Raw genomic sequence first — 22,298 nt, forward strand, 5'->3', positions numbered from 1 at the left:
ACGCTTCAGGATAAACACCAATGCTCTTCACTGACCTGCATTTCATCAGAGCAAAAGAAAAAAAAAAAAAATCTCTCTCGCCTTGATGGGGGAAAAAAGGCACAACCCACACAATGTTTTTTTTTCTTTAACGTGAGGCCAGTGTATCTATTCCTTCATTAATCATGCAGGGGTTGATGGGATAGGGGCCTGCCAAGCAGCTGCAGCAGTGCACCATGCTGAGAGTGCAGGGTGCAGGGAGGTGAGTGTGTGTTCATAAATAAAAGGCGGGCTGTGTATGATGTTGACAGCCGGGTGGTCTGGTCCTCGTCATAACCCTCTACAGCAACTCCTTACATTCCACTGTCTGGGGGCTTATCCCTGACGGACTGCACAAAGCTCACACTCATGGTGCTGCTTGTGCAAGCTGACCTTCTGAGCGGCCGTCCTCTCCTGAGCTCCGTTTCCCCCTCTACCTCACGTCTCTCCACAAACATTTCTCTTCTGTCTCTTCTGTACAATGCCATCGGCCCTCTCTCTGTCTGCTCTACTTTCCTCAGAACGCATCTGTTTTCTTCTTCACTTTAAGAAACAGGAAATGGCCTGTCTTTATGAGAGAACTGACCTCATCTGTTCTGTCAGGTTGTAAATGCTGTCATACTTTAACCATTCTCTACACTGATTAACTGAGACTGGACCAACCTGATTGGACAGTGAGTCTGCCACTAGACTGCTCCGAGCCAATCCCATTGTCCAGCAGGCACTGGTACATGCCCTGATCGTGCTGTCGGACGGAGGATATGACGAGAGAAGAGCTGGACATGTATAGGCGTGGTGAGGGGCTGATCGGGTTGGAGTTGAAAAGCCAGGTGACATTGGGGGAAGGATTTCCCTTCACTTGACAGGTAAATTGCACAGAAGAGTTGAGAGGTGACACCTTGTCAGTCAATCCAGCAACTAGTGATGAAGTCTCTGAAAGGCACAAAAAGAAGACTTTTTATTATTTCATGTGCTCCTTTTTGGCTAGAACATTCTATTCTATTACACTGATATTTGCAGTGTATCATCCATATAGAACTATGGTTTCAATGTATATCCATAGGAGATTCCAATCCTTGAAGAATGTAGGTTAAAGTAAAATAAGGAAATCTTCATTAATGCTTTCACAACTGTGCACTGGACTTACCAAACACATTCACAGTATAGTTGGCACTGGCCACAGTGCCTCTGTTAGTCTGCAGTGAGCAGTGGTAAGTCCCACTGTCAGCAGATGTCACGTCAGTCAGCACCAGGTTACTATATAAGAGTCTTCTCCTTGAACCCAGTGACACTTCCTTCCCATCCTGAGTCCACTTGACAGCAGATGATGGATTCCCAGACAGGACACATTCCAAGGTGAGGGACTTGGACTGTTCCACGGACACGTTGAGAGGGGAGGTGGGATAGATGACGGTTACAGGAGCAGGTTCATCTGGATGGGGTTCGTGGAGACGGATTAGTGTTCCATGTAAAGTAGTCTTGTCATTTACAGTATGCAGTAAAAATATATCATATCATAATCCAGCAGTTAATCAAAAAATATTAAAAACTACTCAATTATCACAACATTTCCCCTCACCTCTCACCACCACTTTAGTACCATGAGACTCAACCCTGGTTTCCTTGGTGATGGGGTTGAAGGCACCACACTTGTACATGCCCTGGTGCTCAGGGGTAATACTGACAATCTGAAGGTTTCCAGATGGAAGGAGTAAATACTCATCTGCAAAATATGAATAAAAAAGTAAAACACAAGAGATGTGCATAAGTATGTGAGTGTGAGTTTGAGACAGAGAGAGAGAGAGTGTGTGTGTGTGTGTGTGTGTGTGAGAGAGAGAGAGAAAGCGAGACAGAGAGTGTGCTGTATGTGAGAGAAAGAGAGAGAGAGAGAGAGAGAGAGTATGTGTATGTGTATGTGTATGTGTATGTGTGTGTGTGTGTGTGTGTGTGTGTGTGTGTGTGTGTGTGTGTGTGTGTGTGTGTGTGTGTGTGTTACTTACCAGTGGACTCCTCCAGCCACTTCCCTCTGACACGGTAGCGTGGCAGGGCTGGGGGGTTGCTGGAAGGCAGCTGGCACTCAATCAGAGCCGTGCTGCCCGCCGTCACATGCAGCGAGCGCCGCTGAGTGTGGCCAAACTCCTCAATGTCTGTCCCAAACACAAACACACACGTGCACACACCAGTGAGGACAGTACACACACTCAGTATGGAGCTGCTGGAGGGCTGTGTGGCGACTGTCACCCTCCGCTCAGCCTTGGAACAACTCAGCACAGGAAGGCCCCGGCATCATTAAGGATACTGCTAAAGTGGTGTTTGGAAGAGTGCCAGGGGGGGATAAAACAACTACTGCTTCCTGCACACACTCACACACACACACACACCTCCCTCACCCCAGCACTTTAGCAGGCTAAGCCACCCTTACAAGGTGTTACAGACAGGAAATGCAGCGCTAGTGTTCTCAAAAGAGACGTGTCCGTCCATTCTCCCCTCATCACTTTGAAATGGGTTTTGGAAACATGTGGTTTAGAAATTAGCGTTTGTATTTCATGCTCTGAGTGAACACCTGTTTTCATTTCTTATTATCACACAGTGAATCACAAAGAGTTTTTTTCTTCTCAAAATATTGAAAGTAGTTTCACCCAGAAGACATCTTTGATATTCTGTCCTTTAATGTGACGAGTTCTTGAAACAGGTACATTGACGCAAAACAAGTGCAATGCATGATATCAGGGAGCTCTTTAAAACATGGGGATGTTTAGTTTAAAAACATTACTTGATATATAGTATAAAAATGATGCCAGTCACTCATGTGTCAAGTTAGCTGGCAACTCTTGAACCTCTATAAAGTGCTGCAAGTGTATTTGTGGGCATACCTGCTATCTCCACATGTGCATAGCGGCTGATAATGACCCCGGCATCAGACTGGGCCAGGCACTGGTAGGAGCCCTGGTGCTCAGGCTGCAGAGAGGGCAGGAAGAGCGAGCCGTGCTGGAGCTCCACACCCCCGAGGGCTCCCAGCTCCAGTGGCTGCCCAGCGAAGAGCCACCACACGCGGGCAGAGGCCGGCCTCACCGAGCAGTTCAGCTGGACCGCAGTGCCCTGCTTCTGCACCACTGACGTGGGCTCCGAGATGAAGGACAGAGAGGAAGAATCTGACAGAGAGAGAGAGAGACAGACAGAGAGAGAGTGAGAAATTCGTTCTGACTGTGCATGAGTTGTGTGATGTGTGATGTGGACGAGGCGGTGGGAGTGGAGGTGGACTTACAAGCACAGCTGATGAGCAGGGCCTGGCTGAGACAGAGCACTGTGGGCAGCACCCTCAGGCCACTGGCCATGATGCCCCCTCACCTCCACCGGCCGCACAGGACCACACGCCGTCAGTGGACACACTGAGCCTGCAGCAGACAAATAAACAAACCACAACAACGTCAATCTTCCACTCACAAAACAATGGCCTTGGAACAATGTCTTTAAGAGTCAACAGGATAACAAGAGACAAATTCGACATGAAATGAACAGGCATAATATAGTCATGAAGTCTAGGATGTAAAAGTCATGTGTGCAAGTACATGGGGGATCCTCTGCTGGGTTCCTCCACCATAGCTGGCTGACGCTCCCACTCTCACAAGTCAGCCCACCACCCAGGGAAACACCGTGGCTTGGGGGCGCTAATCCCAGACAGCGCTCACAATAATCTTCATGACACATTGCCTTATACCTCCACTGATCTCACCAAGGCAGCCCCCATCTCCCCCTAAATCTCTTAGCCTGACCCTGTCCAGTGTCCCACTGAGTCTCCATGGAGCCTGGAATTCTGTAACCCCCCCCCCCAGACGCTGGCTTGCTTGAGGAGACACTGTCCCTCGTGCTCTTAATATCACTCTCCTTCACAGTGGGTTGCCTCATGAAGACCAGCAGCAGACAGCACAGGCTCACACAACCGGACAAATGTAGTGTATCAAAACGAACAGAGAGAGAAAAGAGAGAGAGGAGAGTGGAAAGAGCATAATTAGGAGCATTCCTGTTCCTCTTTTGAACCCGTCTTTTTTTAAAGCCACCTCCATTCCTGCTCCTCCCTCTCCAGCACCCCTCCTCCTCCTCCTTCTCCTCCTTTCTTTGAGGTAATCCGGAGGAGCTTTGATCAGGGCTTCTCTGGTGTGTGAGCTCGGCTGGAGCGGGAGGCCGGGGGCACAAAGGTTGTCCAGCTGCGATATTCACACAACAGCGGCCATGGAGCTCATGCTACAGCCATGACAGGCTCACAGCACGGCCAGCCGAGCTGCCCTATTGCAGGGCCAACCCCACCAGCAGAGCTGCCCTATTGCAGGGCCGACCCCACCAGCAGAGCTGCCCTATTGCAGGGCCGACCCCACCAGCCGAGCTGCCCTAATGCAGGGCCGACGCCACCAGCCGAGCTGCCCCAGCTCAGTCTCAACTCTGCGCTCCATCATTGGGCCAGTTCCTACTGGAAAGCTACTGTCCCACACCCTTAGGAACTGGCCCAATGAGGACCACATAGAAACTACGCCCATTTAGACACAGCCGCAGAGCATAGTTCATGCAAGCACATCATCATGTTAGTGAACTATGTCAAAGCGACTGAATGGCCCGACTTCAACCATGCATTATCACATATGAGCGCAGTTTTATGAATGGCTGTGAAAAACACTACAGAGGAAGCAATGAAACGGGACAGGCTAACAGCTAGTTGCCTGTTTATGTCATATGCTTAAAAACAAGTGTAAACACTTGTGTCCCTGCTGTAACTCAACTGAGGCTTCCATCTCAGAGATACAATGAACGCACTGTTCACTCCTAATTGCCACTTACACAGCTAGACACTGCCATGACTGTTCATTAACTCTTACCCTTACTCTCGTCTTCCCAACTTCTTCCACTGATATTAAATCTAAGTTGCTGTTGACAGGGTCACTCAATAGCTGAGTCACTCTTTAGTTCACACTTCCAACTGCACTATAATTTAGACTGTATTTTATTTATTGCACTACCAGGAATCCACAAGGACTTGAGGCAATCATGCAACTTCCATGCTTTCCCAGTAGAGTATTTAATTCTGCATTGTGATTGGCCAATTGATTCCTGCAGACAGGGTAGGGATTGCCATATTATTGTGTCAGAGAGAAGCCTGCCTTTATTAAGGCACAGTAGGCTTGGGTTCATGTTCAGCTGTCTGAGCTAAACAAGCCTGTAAACATGCTGAGGGCAAGCTGATCACACAGAGTTGACCATGAAGGCTATTTACCCAACTATAATGTATTATTCAAATAAAACAAACAAATCCTTCAGATTTGTCCTTCGCAAAAATGCCTATGATCCTTATTTGTTACCTTCACTCTGGGTAACAGGAGATCATTAATAGAAGGAGTCAGTGACAACACAGAGAATACAATGTGGTTTAAGTCTTATGAATACACACAGCCACACTCTAAAACAGACATGTGTGCACGCATGCACACACACACACACACACACACACACACACACACTTCCCTTTCTCAAAGCAGTATCTGAGGAAAAGTGAAGGAAGCTCAGGAAATAACAAACTCTCTAGGGCTCCCCCCTCACTGCAGAGGTCAAGGATCAGAGAGGAGCAGGGAGTGAGTGAGTGTCTGTTAGCACAAGGACACAGCCCAGAGCTGCTCCCAGGGAGCAGCCGTGTCAGTCAATCCATCTGACTCCCTTCCTCTCCTCTCCTCTGCTGGAGGCACTCAGCTCACCATTTGGTCCACCCCTGTTCCTGTTTGGCCCCACATTTTTCACATAAACCCACAAATCCCATCAAAGAAACCAAAATTCAGCCGTGGGTCTGCATGTGTCCGTGACGTATGAGCAGATAGTGTGTGTGCGTGTGTGTGTGTTTTCTGGGGCCAGTGATTCTCTCCCATCTGCACGTCCCAACAGGTACTCTTTGCTGCCCCCCATGCCATCCTCTTACCAGAATAATGACATATAATTACAATAATACCAACAGTGTCTCATGACACACACACACACACACACACACACACACACACACACACACACACACACACACACACACACACACACACACACACACACACACACACAATAGGGAAAGTGTGCTAGCTAGAGTTAGCAGGAGAAACCTAATCAGAGGAGCAGCACCTTTTGTGTTCCACATTTTTAACTTGTTCTCTTGTTTGCACCGCTGCATACGCGTGAAGAGCTTCCCTATCAGCCTCAGCAATCTGGCAGAACGAGGAAACAGAGGGGGCATCATTCCTGCCTCTTATCTCTCCGCCTTTCTTCTGACATCCGCCAGCATACACAGGGCCCTGGGCAGACAGATACTGCCAGGATATCTTGTATCCCCTCATCAGAGAAAGCCAACCAGGACACTTGGCTGCAGGGGGGACAGAGAGCCCGAGGGAGCCCTGGCGCGAGCAGGGCTCAGACATGTCTCGTCACAGCTACGACAGCAGACGGTGGAGACGGAGCACCCCACTGGAGAGACCCGTCTCCCTCAGCAACAGATCTAAAGATAGGGGCAGCATGATCTGAAAGTTACCTGCACCCACCTTCTGTAATGGAGGACAGTTGTAAAGTTGTTCAAATATTCTGTCTGTTTCTATGATTGCAGCTCATAGTTCATACTGCAATACTTATGTCTAAGATCCTCCCATTAATAAGCAATTGCTTAAAGAAAGCCAGTGACATGAAATAGTAAATTCTCAAATATGTTCACTTCGGTCACTTTCACTGATGAGCTCCATAAGCCTAAGAAATGAACATCTGCAATCCCAGTATTGCACTGAAATGAAAGGCTCATAAATGCCAACTTAAAAGTTAAAGTAAAAAATATCTGAGAGCTGAAAAAGCAGGATATCAATATTTAGATAAATTGACTGGAAATCAAATTAAGGGGGTAACTGCATTTGTTAATCACACACTTGTTGGTAGTTGTAAGAAAGCAGTCAGCAAATTCATGAGATGGGCAACTGAGAGGCTCCACAAGAAGCTACAGAATGACTTCGGGGACCCCTTGTAATCAAGTCATAAATATGGCCAGCACAATAAGGTCACATGACTGTGGTGGATGAATGGAGCACAGCAGCATCCCTATCAACGTCATGCTGGGCCGCTCAAAGCTGGTGTCACAGATTGAGGCGCTTTGGTGAATGGGGCAAATCAACTTTGTAGCGGAGAGGGAAAAGCTGTAAGATGAGAGCACCTGCATGTCTCTTCAGACCCTCTCCACCGCCAGCTCCCCCCTTCACCCTGTCCAACTGGGTAAACACACACAAAGGCAACACAAGAGCACATCACCAACCCCTGAGGGCTGACAATGAACAGGTCACAACTGGTGCCGTGAAAAGATAGTCAGATAGGGAGAGACACAGAATGAGATAGGTGATAGTCTACAATTGCATATTTCCCTGAAACTTCATACATTTTGAGCTATATCACAATTTAATATCGTAGACTGGGGCTTAATTTCCATTGTCACACATCTGCAAATTATAGCTGATATCCATACGCTCCACAGAGGGCAATAGATTACTTCATGATTCCTCAGCAGTTTCTGAAACAGAGTGAAACTGTAACAGGACAATTAGTCAGAGCTAGAAGTTCTTTGTGAATGAAACCAGAGGAGCAGAAGACAAAGAGTGTGAGTGTGTGTGATGGTCTACTGTGACCTGTGTGCCGAGAGTGATTCACAAAGCTATACCCCAAACCTGTCTGCACTCGCCCATCTTTTCACTGACAGAGGATCTTTTACACAAACATTCCTCAGAGTCTCCACCAGGTGATGAGAGAGCAAGAGAGGGCAGAGAGAGACACAGTGAGAGTGAAGAGACACAGTGAAGGGGAACGAGAACCGGAAAGAAAACAAGAAATGGAGAAAAGAAAAGTGATTAAAAGTAAGCAAGAATACCCTAACTAAGTCACACAAAGTGGCACAGAGGACTGTCTTGGCAGAAATGGCAGAGAGTGATAGCTAGACTGATCATAAGAAAAGGAAAGCTGGATAGGAATGATTCATGTGGGAGTACAATGCAAAACCTCACCTTAACCTTAACTGTGAAAAGAAACTGAATTCAATACTGTACAAAGGCATGGAATTGGGTAAATGTGTTTTGTGAACACAAGAAAACAAGCAGAGCACAAAGCACAGAAAACATATAGGCCCAACCTGTGCTTCAGTGTAGCTGCAGCATGCATAATTGCAACATACTGTAATGGTTCTCACTAGTTGTGATGTAGAAACATCTTTGACCATTTGCAGAAGTGAAATCATAGTGGCATAGTTTTCAGAGATGCATCTTCTCTATACACTGATGATAAATCCATACATATTTTTTTGTTTTAATATGCTGCAAATATCCCTGTCTGTTCATCTGAGAACAATTTAATTTGAGGCCAAAAAAACCTGCCCCCAGAGGCAGCTCACACCAGGCAGACTCATGTTGATGGCCTGAATGGGGGCTGTAATTGGCTTCCACAGGACTGTGAGAGCAAGACACAGAGGCCAGCAGGGGCATCCTGTGGCAGACTAATGAGTGGAAACACTGGGATAGAGCAGCGTTTCACTGATTATAGAGAGCCATTGTTAAGAAAGAGGGGAAAAAAGAGTACCATATGAGTCCAAAGTCAGAGAAAAAGAGAAAGAGAGAATGATAGACCTGATTTAAAACACATTGTGGGGCTTAAAGCAGAGGCAGAGAGAGGGAGAGGGGGGAGAGAGAGAGAGAGGGACAAATTTCAGGAAGAAAGACAAAGGAATAAGAGATTTCTTTTACTGCATAATAGGCATTGTTCACTGAGACACTTGAGGTACACTTAGTTTAAAAAAAAACAAAAAACATACAATCATATAATCACACTAAAACGCACATCTACTGATGTGTGTAATGAATAAGCATTTTTCTTTAATACTCAATTGAACTCAGATGAGAGAGAAAGGACCAAGACAGAATGTGTGGAGATATTACATATTCAGGGAGGTTTCAAAAACAACCAAAAGTCCTTCTTGTTGACAGGAATTCCAACCGTCTATAAGGTGTGGGGCTATGGTCCTACCTAGGACCTGTTGTTGTGACATGTGTATGTTTATGTGTATGTGGTTGTGCACGTATTTCTATTCTAGAACAACTCCCACGGCCTTATTGAGAGCAACACGGTAAAGGCCTGGTGCAAGAACGGGGGGTTGGGCATTCAAGAAGGGGTCATCACAGCAAAGGAATGAGACGAGAAGCTGAGAGGCCTCAGGGATCAGACAGTCCCATCCCACAATGCGTTGTTTACCAAGGACACACAGCAAGCCCTCAACCCCCCACTCCCATTCCACTACTCCAGCGAGCAAAACCCCGACCTGGGGAGCAGTGAGACAGCTCTAATTCCAGCCCCTGGGGCGCTCGGGCAAGTACATTACTGGAGCGAGTATGAGAGACTGAAGGGGTGGGGGCACTGGCTCCACTCATGATAAAAAAAAAACATCTTAATTGGAGATTGTTCTACAAATGGCTGTTTCATTCTTAGGAATCTGGGAACGCCACTGCTGGTGGGACAGGAGGGTGTGTATGTGTGTGTGCGTGTGTGTGTGTGTGCTTGTGTGTGTGTGCGTGCGTGTGTGTGTGCTTGTGTGCGTGTGTGAGTGTGTGCGTGTGTGTGTGTGTGTGCGTGTGTGTGTGTGCGTGCGTGTGTGTGTGTGTGTGTGTGTGTGTGTGTGTGTGTGCTTGTGTGTGTGTGTGTGGGGGGGGGGGGGGGGTTGTTGTTTCCCAAGGTTTTCAACAGCAGGATTATCCTCAGGGGAACAAGCCTACAGTCAGTGTCAGACACTTGGAAACAGATCTACGGCTAGTACTGCCACATAAGGCCTCTGAGACTGAGACTTGAGATGACCGTCAGCTTGATTTACTGCACACAGGAACAAGTGAGGCCCGATAAGACCAGAGTCTTATGGTCTTATGGTATCGTGCCTATGCCCTGGCCCTGACTAGGAGACTTCACATCCTCATATCTACCATAGCACAGAGCTAGTTACAAGAGCAGAGACCAGTTACTATAGTGAGCAAACTGACTTCTCATTGAGAAATATGCCCCACTTGTTTAACCAGTGTACTGCAGATAGTATGTTGGTTGATCTTCATCCCACTACCCCATGCTGAGATGTTGAGAATATGTAGTCACAAAAGTCGACTGCAGAAAATAGCACAGACTGAGGACTCACATTACACCGTCTCAACTCACAAAGAGAAAGGAACCAGGCAAACAACAGAAGGGAGAAGGTTCCACTCAAGTCCCAGTCAAGCTACCCTCCATCCATTTAATTTCTCATCACTGGGAACTATCTGGCACATATATTCAGAATGGTCATTAGTGTTAATTAGTAGTCAACAGCTAAATTCACTTGCCTGACGACATATGGTCATTTTTCATGTTTTTTTCTTTTATTCCATTTTCACTCCCTCTTCTGACTAACTGCCACCCCCAAACCCTCCTGGATTCAATCACCTACCCTGACTCCACAGCAACGCTGCTAGACATAAAGACAACAGGGTTTCTGCGCAGTCTCCAGCAGAAAGGTCTCTGGCCTCTGCCCAAAAGCGCTCTCAGGCTAAAACATACATTACATGCTGCCATCTAAAACATCTGCAAATAACAACAGTGTTGGGAGTTCACCAACAGATAAATGCTAAAAATTTAAAGACGGAAAAACACTCAAGAAGACTGTCAGTCTGTTAATACTTTGGCTTTACATATAACAATTCCAGTGGAATAGAGATGAATGAGGACAGACAGATAAAGATGAGTGCCATGGGACGTGTCCAGGTCCGTGTTCCATGAGTGGAGAAAACTGGGGTTAAACAAAAACTGTGTGGCCTTTGTGGCCTACATATAGTGTGGCCTTTGTGGCCTTGTTTGCTTCCGAAGAGCAACATTAACAAAACAGAAGATAAACAAATACACACAGGCTCGAAAAAGGCATTTTATAATTACATGTTTTTCAGTATGCGTTGAAAACCTCTAAAACATCCAGCAAACCTCATGCTCCCTTGTATGTACATGTCTGAGGCCATTAGAATAAATATACAGGCAGAACAGCCACTCTGACCAAATCTATTTAGGTTGTCTAAATGTTTATCTCTCTTGCCTTGTAAGTCTGGGACAGAACAGAGGTCTTGTTTTCTAGCACTCCAAGATCACAAAACAAATTGGGTGGTGTGAATTCAACAAACCCTCAGTCTGACTTTCCATTCCTGGCTACTGCTCAAGTCGTTAAACTCCTAAACATGTTCTGGACTCTCAGCGCAGCTCTCAAGGTGTAAGCTTGATCTGGACGATGACACACAGAATCTAACAGTGCTAACGCCACGCCATGGCCCACTGGTTAGCACTCTGGACTTGTTAACGGAGGGTTGCCGGTTTGAGCCCCGACCAGTGGGCCACGGCTGAAGTGCCCTTGAGCAAGGCACCTAACCCCTCACTGCTCCCCGAACACCGCTGTTGTTGCAGGCAGCTCACTGCGCCGGTATTAGTGTGTGCTTCACCTCACTGTGTGTTCACTGTGTGCTGTGTGTGTTTCGCTAATTCACGGATTGGGTTAAATGCAGAGACCAAATTTCCCTCACGGGATCAAAAATGTATATATACGAAATCTCAGGACAACAGCAAATCAGTGCAATCATGAAACCATCAGGCACTGTGATGCCCTGGAATATGTCCCTGCTACTGCTGATAGCACCAACACATCCACTCAACACTGACTTTCCTCTTTGCCATCAAAGCTTGGATGGTGTGTTTAATTCCTTTCCACATGGTGACCAGTCTGAAAATGAATCACAGACTGAAGTTTGTATTGCTCTGCCCAATCTGACTTTGGACAACTGGCGGTTGTTTTTTTCTTCTTCTTTTAAGCCATCCTTAACTTTGGCGTTAACACATAGCTTCCTTCCCCTAACCCTGCTAACCATGTTGTTAAGTTCAGCGTCCCCTCCCTAGCCTGACCATGCACTGTCTGCTTTATGAAGGCGAGGCTGGTGTGAGGCAAGCATCATCCCACAACTAGAGGCCTTATGGTATTAGTGCTCACTCTGAGGTGGCCCAGTCACTGCAATATCAGAAGAAAAAACACTGCTTCTTCAAATAGGCAGCCCCTTAGGCCAACCAGGCACAGGGAGTGCCAGGCAGCCGCTCCTTCGCGCAGCCTTAATATAGTCCTGGTCTTATCCAAGGGCTTTGGAGCACCACAGTCGCCTGGCTGCAGAGACATCCCGGGGTAGATATGAGTTATGGTTTTTAGCATTTGAAATAGAAACCTGTGGTTATCCAGTTTTTTTCCCCCTTCGAGCAGAAGTTCTTTGACTTTTGGGAAGGAGCCAAGGCAAGGCACAGGGGTCTAGCAAATTTAGGAGGGTCAGGTTCAGGAAGAGAGAAAGAAATGAATCTTGCAAACAGGAAGACGCTGAGGATGCAAAAATTCAATCCAATGTTCTGTAAGACTCCAGAACATTCCTTTTGCTGTGGGGGCTGTCAGCAAGAGTCCAGTTCACAAGTTCATCCTCAAATCTTCCCTTAATGTCTGTGGATCCGGAGCATTTTGAAAATGCTCGCAAGAGACTTTGCTGAATAATTATCTGATAAGTAGTTGTTTTTGGAACTGGGGGGAGTGAGGCAGTATATATATATAATACCATGTTGCAACTTCCTCAGGAACTGTAATTTCTTTTGTTCCTTTTTTGTTAACGAGGCCAAGTGCAATCAGACTAAGTGCTCTCATAAACTCAAGTCTCACAAGCCAAAAATCACACATGCAGTTAGTTCAGTATACCAATTTTAGTCACTCTTATAGGCCACCTTATCGCCTTCGTGGAGAGCCACAACAAAATGGGAGAGGTATTTTAAAGGTGATGTGAAGTTTCCCTTTACAAAGTTCACTGAGCACTAATGGATTTCACAGCACAGTGAATCGCAGATTAAAAAAAAACTAGAATAAAAAACAGATGCATTGGTGTTCTATCAGACATGCCCTGATATGTGAATCCATATTTGGAATGGAGTCGTGGCCACATCCCGCCTCATGCAGTGGCTCAGCCGAACATCTGTTTCTGCTGCTCCCAAAACTGTTTGTTTGTTTTAACAATTTTACCCTGATGGTTCTCATTTCATTTCTTAATCTCTTGAAAGACTTTATCCTTCCTCAGGTCCCAAAGATTATGAAATTCGACAGACCTGAAGTGAGGCATCTGGTAAAAGGTTTTTGGTGATTCTTTTAAATTTCAGCTTTGATGGCAAAGAACAGGGCATTTACGGCGCAAGTATTCCATCACAATGTTACACGACTCATTGTAAAAATGTATAGGATCTACATACTTAAAAATGAGTGACAACTGAAATTCTGTAAAAATGCCTGTTTGTTGTCATTCTTCCAATTGTAAGGCACTATAGCAAGCTTTCCACAGGAGTTAAGTCAGTTTCTATTTCAAGTCCAAGTTTCTGTGAAACTAACCTGAAGAATAACATTTTCTTCCACTGAATGTGGCGAGCTATATATGCGCATCACATAAAGCATGGGTAGAGTAATATGAAGTCAATGATGAAAAAAAGACAAAGCAAACTATCAGTATGCATACCATGCAGTGACAGAATAATCACTGTCCCTTCGCTGTGTTTGTGGAGTGCCATAAGGTGGTGAGAAATGAAGGAGTTATTCTAATCAACCAGCAGGGAGCACTCCCTTGTACCACGGCTCAAAACTCCCAGCGTCTTCAATCTGCCCATCTTTCCCATCCACCCCCTTCTCCTAGCTGCTGGGCATTGTCAATCACCACCAGAGCTCCTTAAAGCATGTTGGTACTTTGGCAACTGGCCGCAAACTCTCATTTGTTCATTGAATACCTCCAGGAGCTCTGGAGTTGTCGACTCACCCTGACAAATGAGAGCTGCGCTTAGAGAACCAAAACCAATTATTTTGGGTGGTGAACATATACTGTGCAGGGCCACAACCGTGCTAAAATGCAGCATGTGGATTATCATGTTTTTGGGCAGTTCTCATGGTATAGGCTGCACTTGTGACTTCAACAGTCAAGATGAATGAACACACAAAGAGGTTTGTGTCTCCACAAATAATATCACTTGTGGAACAGCATGGCAGCAGGGCCGAAGTAGACAGCTCTTGATCACAGCAATATGGCAGAGCCATTGTGCCAAATAGAAGTGTCCCACTACGACCATACAAGCGCTCCATAATAATACATATATGCAGATGGAGGAAGTGTTTTCAATTCAGGAAGTTCCTCTCACTCTCCCTTTCCCATTTATGACTCAGTATTTTCAGAAGGTCGTTCATGGCCAGCAGCTGATCCTTTATTGCAAAAATACTTAAGATCACAGCCCAAACTCAAATAAACAACCAAACCACACAGTGATTTAGCTGTTAAAATTCACTTTCATCCCTTTTGGGCCAGAGAGAGGATTTAGCTGCCTAACATCTGTGTGGCAAAGGAGTCAGGCCAAGTAGGACTCCCAAAATACACTGTGGGGTGAGCCCAGATTCCCTCTTCTTTGCCCACGAGGACACACCCGCTGCCGTTCAAACACACTTTTTTTTACACACAGGCATCACTCTGGTCCCATACATTTACATACAGTCCTGCCCACTACTAAGACACCCTAGCTTCAATAACAAGCACAGAGAAGATCCACCGGATTAGCCCTCAGCACCTCATAAACACAGTGAAGAGGGAAGGACTATTTCTGAATTGGCTGCATTAATGCCCGTTTCTCTTCCCAGGTTAGGAGGTGGAACTATAATAGTGAAATGAAGAAAATCATGTCTGCATGGACTTGTACCATTACACATGCTTACATTCAAATTGGCCACTTAACATACCTCTACAACAGGCACATGTGTCTATCATTAGCCTACACGCCCTAATCGGCCAAACATTCTGGCACACTTAATGTCACAGGACTGTGTTTAGACCTCGTCTGTAGAGGTACTGGTATGCTAATGATTTATTCTAAAAGTAAGTCTCATTTTTATAAAGTAACCCTTTCAAAATGACGGAGTCCACTTTTAGAATCTCAGTTTTAGCTTTTTTTTATATTTTCTATTGTTACAAATATTAAATTAATTTCTGCAAAATTATGTGTCTTGATTCAATGAAACTTAATCTGCTTTAGACTTATCATAACTTCCATCCCAGCCCCAGCCCCACCTTCCCCCTGCACAGATGAAACAATGCTTTAGAAGCTGTTTGAACTTGAAAGTGTTTTACTTCTAGGCACCCATCTGTGTCTCAAGAGTTTGACATCGTGGAGTTTGGAACAGATTTTCAGAACTATTCCCCCATAATGTATGTTCTTCCAATTTCTGAGGGCATAAATCTACACAAAGACTGACTCTGATTTACTCTCAAAGATTTACTCGTGGTTCCCCACAGAGAGGATCATTGGTAGTATAAATGTTCAGGCCTTTATTTGACTTCCTCCAAAACATTCCTTTCAATATCAAGTACTGTATGTCCTCGTTAATATTATTCAAACTCAAAAACTCTATACATCTGAATGTTATTGCTTTCCATATTATTTGCATTACTCATAAAATAATGATAATAATAACACTGGTTATTATCAATATTATCATTATTGCTGTTTTGATGTTAAAAACTGTAAAAAACAAAACTGTATTTAGGATTACAGCATATTAATATATCAAAGATGAACATTAATATGATACAAAAGGGCAGTGATGAAATAAAAACCGCATTATATCACAGGTGACAAAAAAAATATTTGTTGTGTCGTTCAAATTATTTGTAAAATCTGTAAGAACTTCATTCCATTAGTTTTGTGGAATACTGGTATTAACAACCACTTTCCAAAATAGGCTATTGTACAATTCCCTATAGAGAATTGAAGAAAACATACATATTCAACACATACGTACAAATATAATAAATTTGGCACATTCTATTATTAACTATCAATTAACGACAGTATTCTCTTTAGGCGACTTTCACCTGAAAAAGTCCAGGGGAGATTTTCAAGTGAAAGTCACCTCAAACTTAACAGGTGGGACAGTATGCTGCATGATGCTGACATTTCTGATTTGACAGAAATGAGAGACAAGATGAATAGCTTTCCATGATCTCCTCATCCAATTGTTCCCCTCTTTCATTCTGATGACACAGTTCCTGAATTTTATTTTTAACCAGCGAGGACTCACTGATGTAAATTTACAATGATGCTTACTATCAGGACATGCAATACAAATTAATCAATTGTCTACTAATGTGTTGACCACAGATGACACATCTGACCTGACTTTAAAATAAAAAAGAGGCACCAAATCACCACACACAAGTAGGTCTGACTGTTTGCAGTGGGTACACATACTATACATGTGTATAGTGTATTATGTAGCCTACTAACGCTGTTTGCTTCCCATAGTGTTACAAGTAGAGTCAAGTGAAATTTTTTGGCAGAATCATCATATATCTCACATTTTTATACAATTTGTAAATTGTATACAGGTCCATACTAGTTAGATGTCTAGTTTTTGGTATATCCCAAAGCACATCTCTATACAAAGATATAATATGTTGAAATATTACACTGTGAAATCCATGCATTCGTGTTTTTTTGTTGTTGAAAGTACCCAAGTGCTTTCAGAAGTACTCTAAAAGGTAGGCTACTATAAGAAATTAAAGTTTCCAACTATTACTACATGTCTTAAGAGTATTCAAGGCCTCGTGAACAGCTCTAGGTGAACAGGCTTGAAATTGTGGACAGTCAAGGCTTTAATATTTCGAAGGACTATTGCAGCCCTAGTAATGTCCGTGGGCGCCCCCATCTCAACTACAGAAAAAGGCAGTCGAAACCCTCGTGGTAAGTTTTAACCCGAAAACAGTTCATTGAATTGCAAAATATATCGAATCACTGTGAGAATTTTAACATTATACAACTAAAAAGTAATTTAATGATTGTCAACCATACTGCAAGTTAGTCTTTTCCCAAAAACAACCCCTTCAACCACTTTCCTCAAACTCAAGCGCCGGGACTTCTGCGAACTCAGTAAAAACAGTACTATAACCACCGCGTCCCCCGAGTAGCCTATTCCTTACCTTTTGCAGGAGGATATACGTTGCGGGAATCTGGATAAACTAGCAGAGAAGCGCATTCTTATGGCAGAAAATCCGAACTGGGCCCTCCATTAGATACGGGCGCAAAGTGCAGAGCAATTGGAGGAGAAAAATAAAACCGAAAAGAAACTTTTCGCTGCTTCGGCTCTTCAAAACTGAGGTGACTGAAAAATGCTTGACGCAATACAAACAAGCGAAAACGTTTATCTTGTATTCCGGACACTACTCTTGGAAAGTTACGCGCTCTATGTGTACCTCTCGGTCCTTTCCCTGCTCGCTCTGCCTTTCACTACAACTGTCTTTTTCCACAGACACATCCGTGAAACCAGTATCGAATTGCTCAGCAAATCATAGCAGCGGTTCGTAGCCTGATCGTCAAACCAGGAATGTTCCAGCCCCAAAGCCCAATCCGTTGGATGCGTAGTGGGTTAGGCAGAGGAGGAGGGGTAGTGGTGTTGCATTTGTGTTAACAAGCTTCTCCACCAAACAAAACGCTTATGTTGACCTCTCTGAAAGTGTGACATTGCTTCTCATAAGTATCCTATTCCTTAATATTACAAAATGTAATAGTCTAGTGGTAGCATAGTTTCTCTATAATTCAGTAAAAATATTTTAATGACTTTTTGTCAGCTATTTTGGAATTAAAATAAACGTAGGTTATGTGTAAACTTTACAAATGTAATTAAACCGTTATCCTGGTGTTACTAATGATCTTCTTACTTCACTAAAGAGGGATGGTTTCTTATGTGTTTTGTGTTTTAAATTTCCCCTGGGAATCAATAAAGTATCTATCTATCTATCTATCTATCTATCTATCTATCTAATACGTGAATGCTACCCCTTTATTGGGAAGTTGATTAACTTTTGGCCTCTGATTTATGAACACCTAAAAAACAACAATGCCGGCCACAACACACAATAACTCAGATATATTACTTTCAAAATAACAAATGATCATTTGCACCTGGCAACCCATGTCACAAGTCCCAATAAGTCCCAGTGTATGTGTGTGAGTGTGTGTGTCCCTTTACTCACACAGACAAGAGAGATAAAAGTATGAGAAACAGTCATCTGCTAAGGGCATATGTAGCTATGGCAGTCTAATGTAGCTATGGCAGCTAATACCACTCCCGGAAATCATTTGCCTAAGTTTAACGGACTTTGGGCCCAAAATGGTTCAAGCAGGTGCTACTCAGTATTTGACTGCCAAACACTGAGTACTCTGTGTCTTCTAAGCAAACCTAGTTTCACTGGTCGCACCAAGCCTTAGGATCATTAACATGTTTTGAACATCAAGTTCAAAAGTCTGGAGTCATGCAAAATTCTGACAGAAATCATAGCCTTATCAGAAATCATCACCAATACGATAATAATGTCAAAGTATTGTTTTTATTTCAATATTTGTTCTATTCATCCATTTTATATTCATCAAAGGATCCTTCATTGGCTGCCACAGTCACAGCTTTCCAGACCTTTGTCTTGTGTTAGTGGTTGAAAATATTCAGTGCAAATGTCAGTCTGTGCCTTCTGTAGGTGTGCTTGGCTTGTAGCACATTTTTCTGACCTTTCAACGAAGCACTCCCCACAGGGTCTCAAAAATGGTCAGATCTGGTGATTTTGCAGACATTAGGCCATCTGTGTTCTCGCTTCATCTTTTCTTCTTTTAACCAGTTAAAAACACTTACCGCAAGGCATGACAAGTTGGTAGCCTTTATGGTTCTTAAGGTATATGGTTCATGGTTCAACATTTCGACCCCCATAATGACCCTGATAAAGGCATGAAGTGCTGAAACATAAAGGTCAAATAAAATGCATCAGTTTGAGTGTGTGAGGAAAGTTTTTTTTCCCTTGTATTAACTCTTAATACACAATTTGAAATGGTTTAAAGTAATCTTCAACCATCTGCTATATGCCTCACCTATTATTGCCTCTGATTCAAATACCTCATATTAAACTCATTCATCCATAATGCTTATTTGTGGTCATCCACAGTTCAATGTCTGTGTTATTTTGACTCAGTTATCCCCTTTTTGTCAAGAATATTTTGAAAACAATATTTAAGAATGCAGTCGACTGAAGACCTATACTTCATCTCTATATCATTTAGGGTAAGCATTAATTAAGGAAAAGAAGAAAAGAGACTATCATTATGACACAAACTTCATGAGCTGAAATGGGGCTTTGTAGTTTTGTATGAAAAGCTTATTATCAAACAGCAACATTAATTTGCAACACAGCAATTTGCAACATTAGAAATGTTCTGGCTTTATGCTTAAGCTGTTTAATGCCACGACAGTGAAAGAGACTATCAGCCTCTATGAAAACCCTTTCTGGAGAATTGTAAAAGTTTGAGCACAAGTATCTCCTGTATATGAGTGTATGTAGATGTCTATATTTCTCAAACTCTGACAGATAAAAGACTAAACAAAGTCACAGACTGTCATTAGTTAGTCAGATGACTTGAATAAAAAATAAAATGTGTTGCAAAAAAAATGTTCATATGCTTTTATGTAGCATTTTTCGTCATCTCTGTATCTCATACTTTCTCGAGCTCTAGGACACTGGCTTAAAGTTGGGGAAGTTGTATGAGGAGCCGAAAGTTGTGATTGGACACAGTCACATCTGAAAGGCTATGAGGTCTGTCCACGGGGAGCAGAGGTCTCCACACAAAGGCCGCATGAGGGGGTTAGGGGCAGCAGAGGGGCTGTGTGAGGGGGCTGAGGCCATGCTGGGAACTGAAGCTGACAGCACAGACACTTCTGCTCTCTCGGAGCACTGCTGTCTCGGGGACCCCTGGGGTGGCAACTCACATAGCTGTGCAGAGCTGCCAGTTCAAGCCACTGGGAGAAGTGTTCGAGTCGCCGCTAGCACAAACCAACAGTGTTGCCAATGGGCCCTACTCAGATCGTTATCACAGCCATAAAACGTGCTGCAAAGATATTCAGAGCATGCTGTGGTTTCCACAGAAAGTCTTAGTTAGCTCATAAAGACAAGGTGCAAATTAACATGTGTTACTTAGAGTTAGGTCTATTGATTCCTGTTATCATGCTGTTCGACAAGCAACTCCTTCTCTGACCTCCATACATGCCATAGACTATGAGAATAGATTTTCTAAAAGAGCTCTTCTAAATCAATTTCTCCTCTAGACATTAAACTGACCTAAAAAGAATGTGTATTGTGCATCCATTTCATTATGTATTGTTCTTTCAGGGTATTTACCATGGTCCTTCGACTGATCAGCCAGAGGCCTTTGTCAACAGTGTGTTTACAACCTGCAAAATCAAGCACATTACTGTTTACCCTGTCAGCAGGGGCCTGCTGAGCTCAGTAATCAAAGACTCATTTCAGAGAGCTGGAATGCCATTGCTGTGTTAAAGGCATTCTAGGCTTGGCCTGATGTGAGTGAGTTACCTTTAAATCAAGCCTCTTGAAGAACCTTTGACCCCCAGCTAAGAATTTCCACATGCAGAAATTACCCAGCGAAACAGTATGAACTGTGGATTACACTTGATTTATCAGGTAGATAGAATCTGAAATTGTGCAGTAAGCCTGACACTTATTTGAAGCTCTGTCTCAATTCATCTGTGAGTTTTTCCCCAAGACTATGCTCATGGGAATTTTACCGTTATGTTGGACATGTTCTTTTTTTTGCATTTCTACATAAACATACATACCTTGATCTTTGTTATTTGTACAGACATAGCCACATGTCAGTGAGAATGTGAATACACACATTTGGTTTGTATGTATATATGTCTGCATGTATGTTTTTGTAAGGATTACCACTGATGTTAAACACATTTTGCAATAGTGGACTTGCAGTAAATAATGACCACAGAAGTGCTCTGCATTTTACTACAAGAACGTAACAGATCTCCCTCAGGAAGACTATATATCTCCTCCCTCTGACGGATGTGTGTGTATGTGTGTGTGTGTGAGACAGAAAGAGAGAGAGAAAGAGAAAGATACCCCTCCCCATCTGGTTTGTGCATCACTGTGTTGGGATTACATTATCCATCCTGGGCTCTCTGGGAATTTCATCAGTGTGTAACATCTCACTTATTCACACATCTCCCCATGCTTCTCTGCCTCTACTCCACTCCTGGCTGGCTCGCCACTACCCCACACAGCACCAGGATGACCTCATCCTTCCCCAGGAGAACTCCCCACTTCACGATGGAGTTCTAGCAGTCTGTATTCTCAAAGAGTAGTTCTGCAGAAGGTTCCTTAACTTGAACCATTTGGAATTTCCAACTCAGCTGCCAACAGGAACCCTTTAATCTTCAAAAGGGTTTGTCTGAGATCTCATGTAGTTTAGTGTATAAAGCTTCCATCCCACTCCTGTTTGGCATTACAAGGCTATCTGTCTCGTGTGGCACCACAAAAATAACCCCAAGATGGTCGTACCGCCTGTGAGTGAACAAAACACACAACTGTGCGGCAGAGATATCAGACTTCAAAGGAACTCCAAGTCTTCCTTTCAGACAGAGCGAAACAGTGGTCAGATGTTGAGCAGATAGGAGCGGTTGAGGAATGTGATGTTATTAATTGATAAGAGAATCAAAGGTGACATCAAATGACCGTGACAGACTAGTGGCTGCATGATAGAACTGGGGAATAGGGGAACAGAAAAAGAGCGAGAGGTGAAATATCACTCATTTTGATGTTTCCTTGAGGTCCCACTGTCTGTGATTTACAAAGCAGTGGTGTTAACCCGGATCAGAATTCACTTCCCCTGTGTGTACACACACACACACAACACACACAATATACACAGACACACACACACAAACACACATACACATACATACACACAAAGCCCACGCAAAACAAATGAAAAGTTTTCATTCAGTGCTTTGAATAGAATTAATTTACAAATTCCACACTTAAGTACCTGGATGGAATACACATTAGTCAGACGCGTCTCTCACACATTCCACAAACACTCTCTTTCAAGCCTCGACACAAGCTCATTTACCCTTAATAACAATGGCAATGCTCTCTGTTTCAGACAGACCTATGTGCGCTCATACTTCCTCGAATACCATGTCTAATTGAAACACTAATCCAAAGGCAATCCCCACATTTCTGTGAAATGGTGTGTAGCCTTCCACTGAGCAGAGTGTGAAGTAAAGCGCCCTCTAATTTGCT

At 43.8% G+C, this 22,298-nt stretch overlaps 1 protein-coding gene across 1 annotated transcript in view; it reads right to left on the minus strand.

Annotated features, from left to right (window-relative positions):
• Nucleotides 1-17,534, minus strand: part of cdon (cell adhesion associated, oncogene regulated) — a 28,880-nt gene extending 11,346 nt beyond the window's left edge. Inside the window, exons 1-7 of the mRNA XM_042064090.1 lie at nucleotides 17,130-17,534; nucleotides 3,284-3,413; nucleotides 2,892-3,170; nucleotides 2,019-2,165; nucleotides 1,598-1,741; nucleotides 1,166-1,450; nucleotides 682-951 (exon numbers count right to left, since the gene is read on the minus strand). Coding sequence (XP_041920024.1) covers nucleotides 682-951; nucleotides 1,166-1,450; nucleotides 1,598-1,741; nucleotides 2,019-2,165; nucleotides 2,892-3,170; nucleotides 3,284-3,353 — 1,195 coding nt within the window. The 5' untranslated portion in view covers nucleotides 3,354-3,413; nucleotides 17,130-17,534. The remainder of the gene's footprint in view (nucleotides 1-681; nucleotides 952-1,165; nucleotides 1,451-1,597; nucleotides 1,742-2,018; nucleotides 2,166-2,891; nucleotides 3,171-3,283; nucleotides 3,414-17,129) is intronic.
• Nucleotides 17,535-22,298: the final 4,764 nt, after the last annotated feature.

The sequence above is a fragment of the Alosa sapidissima genome, chromosome 15, assembly GCF_018492685.1.
Source record: "Alosa sapidissima isolate fAloSap1 chromosome 15, fAloSap1.pri, whole genome shotgun sequence".
Classification (NCBI taxonomy): Eukaryota; Metazoa; Chordata; class Actinopteri; order Clupeiformes; family Clupeidae; genus Alosa; species Alosa sapidissima.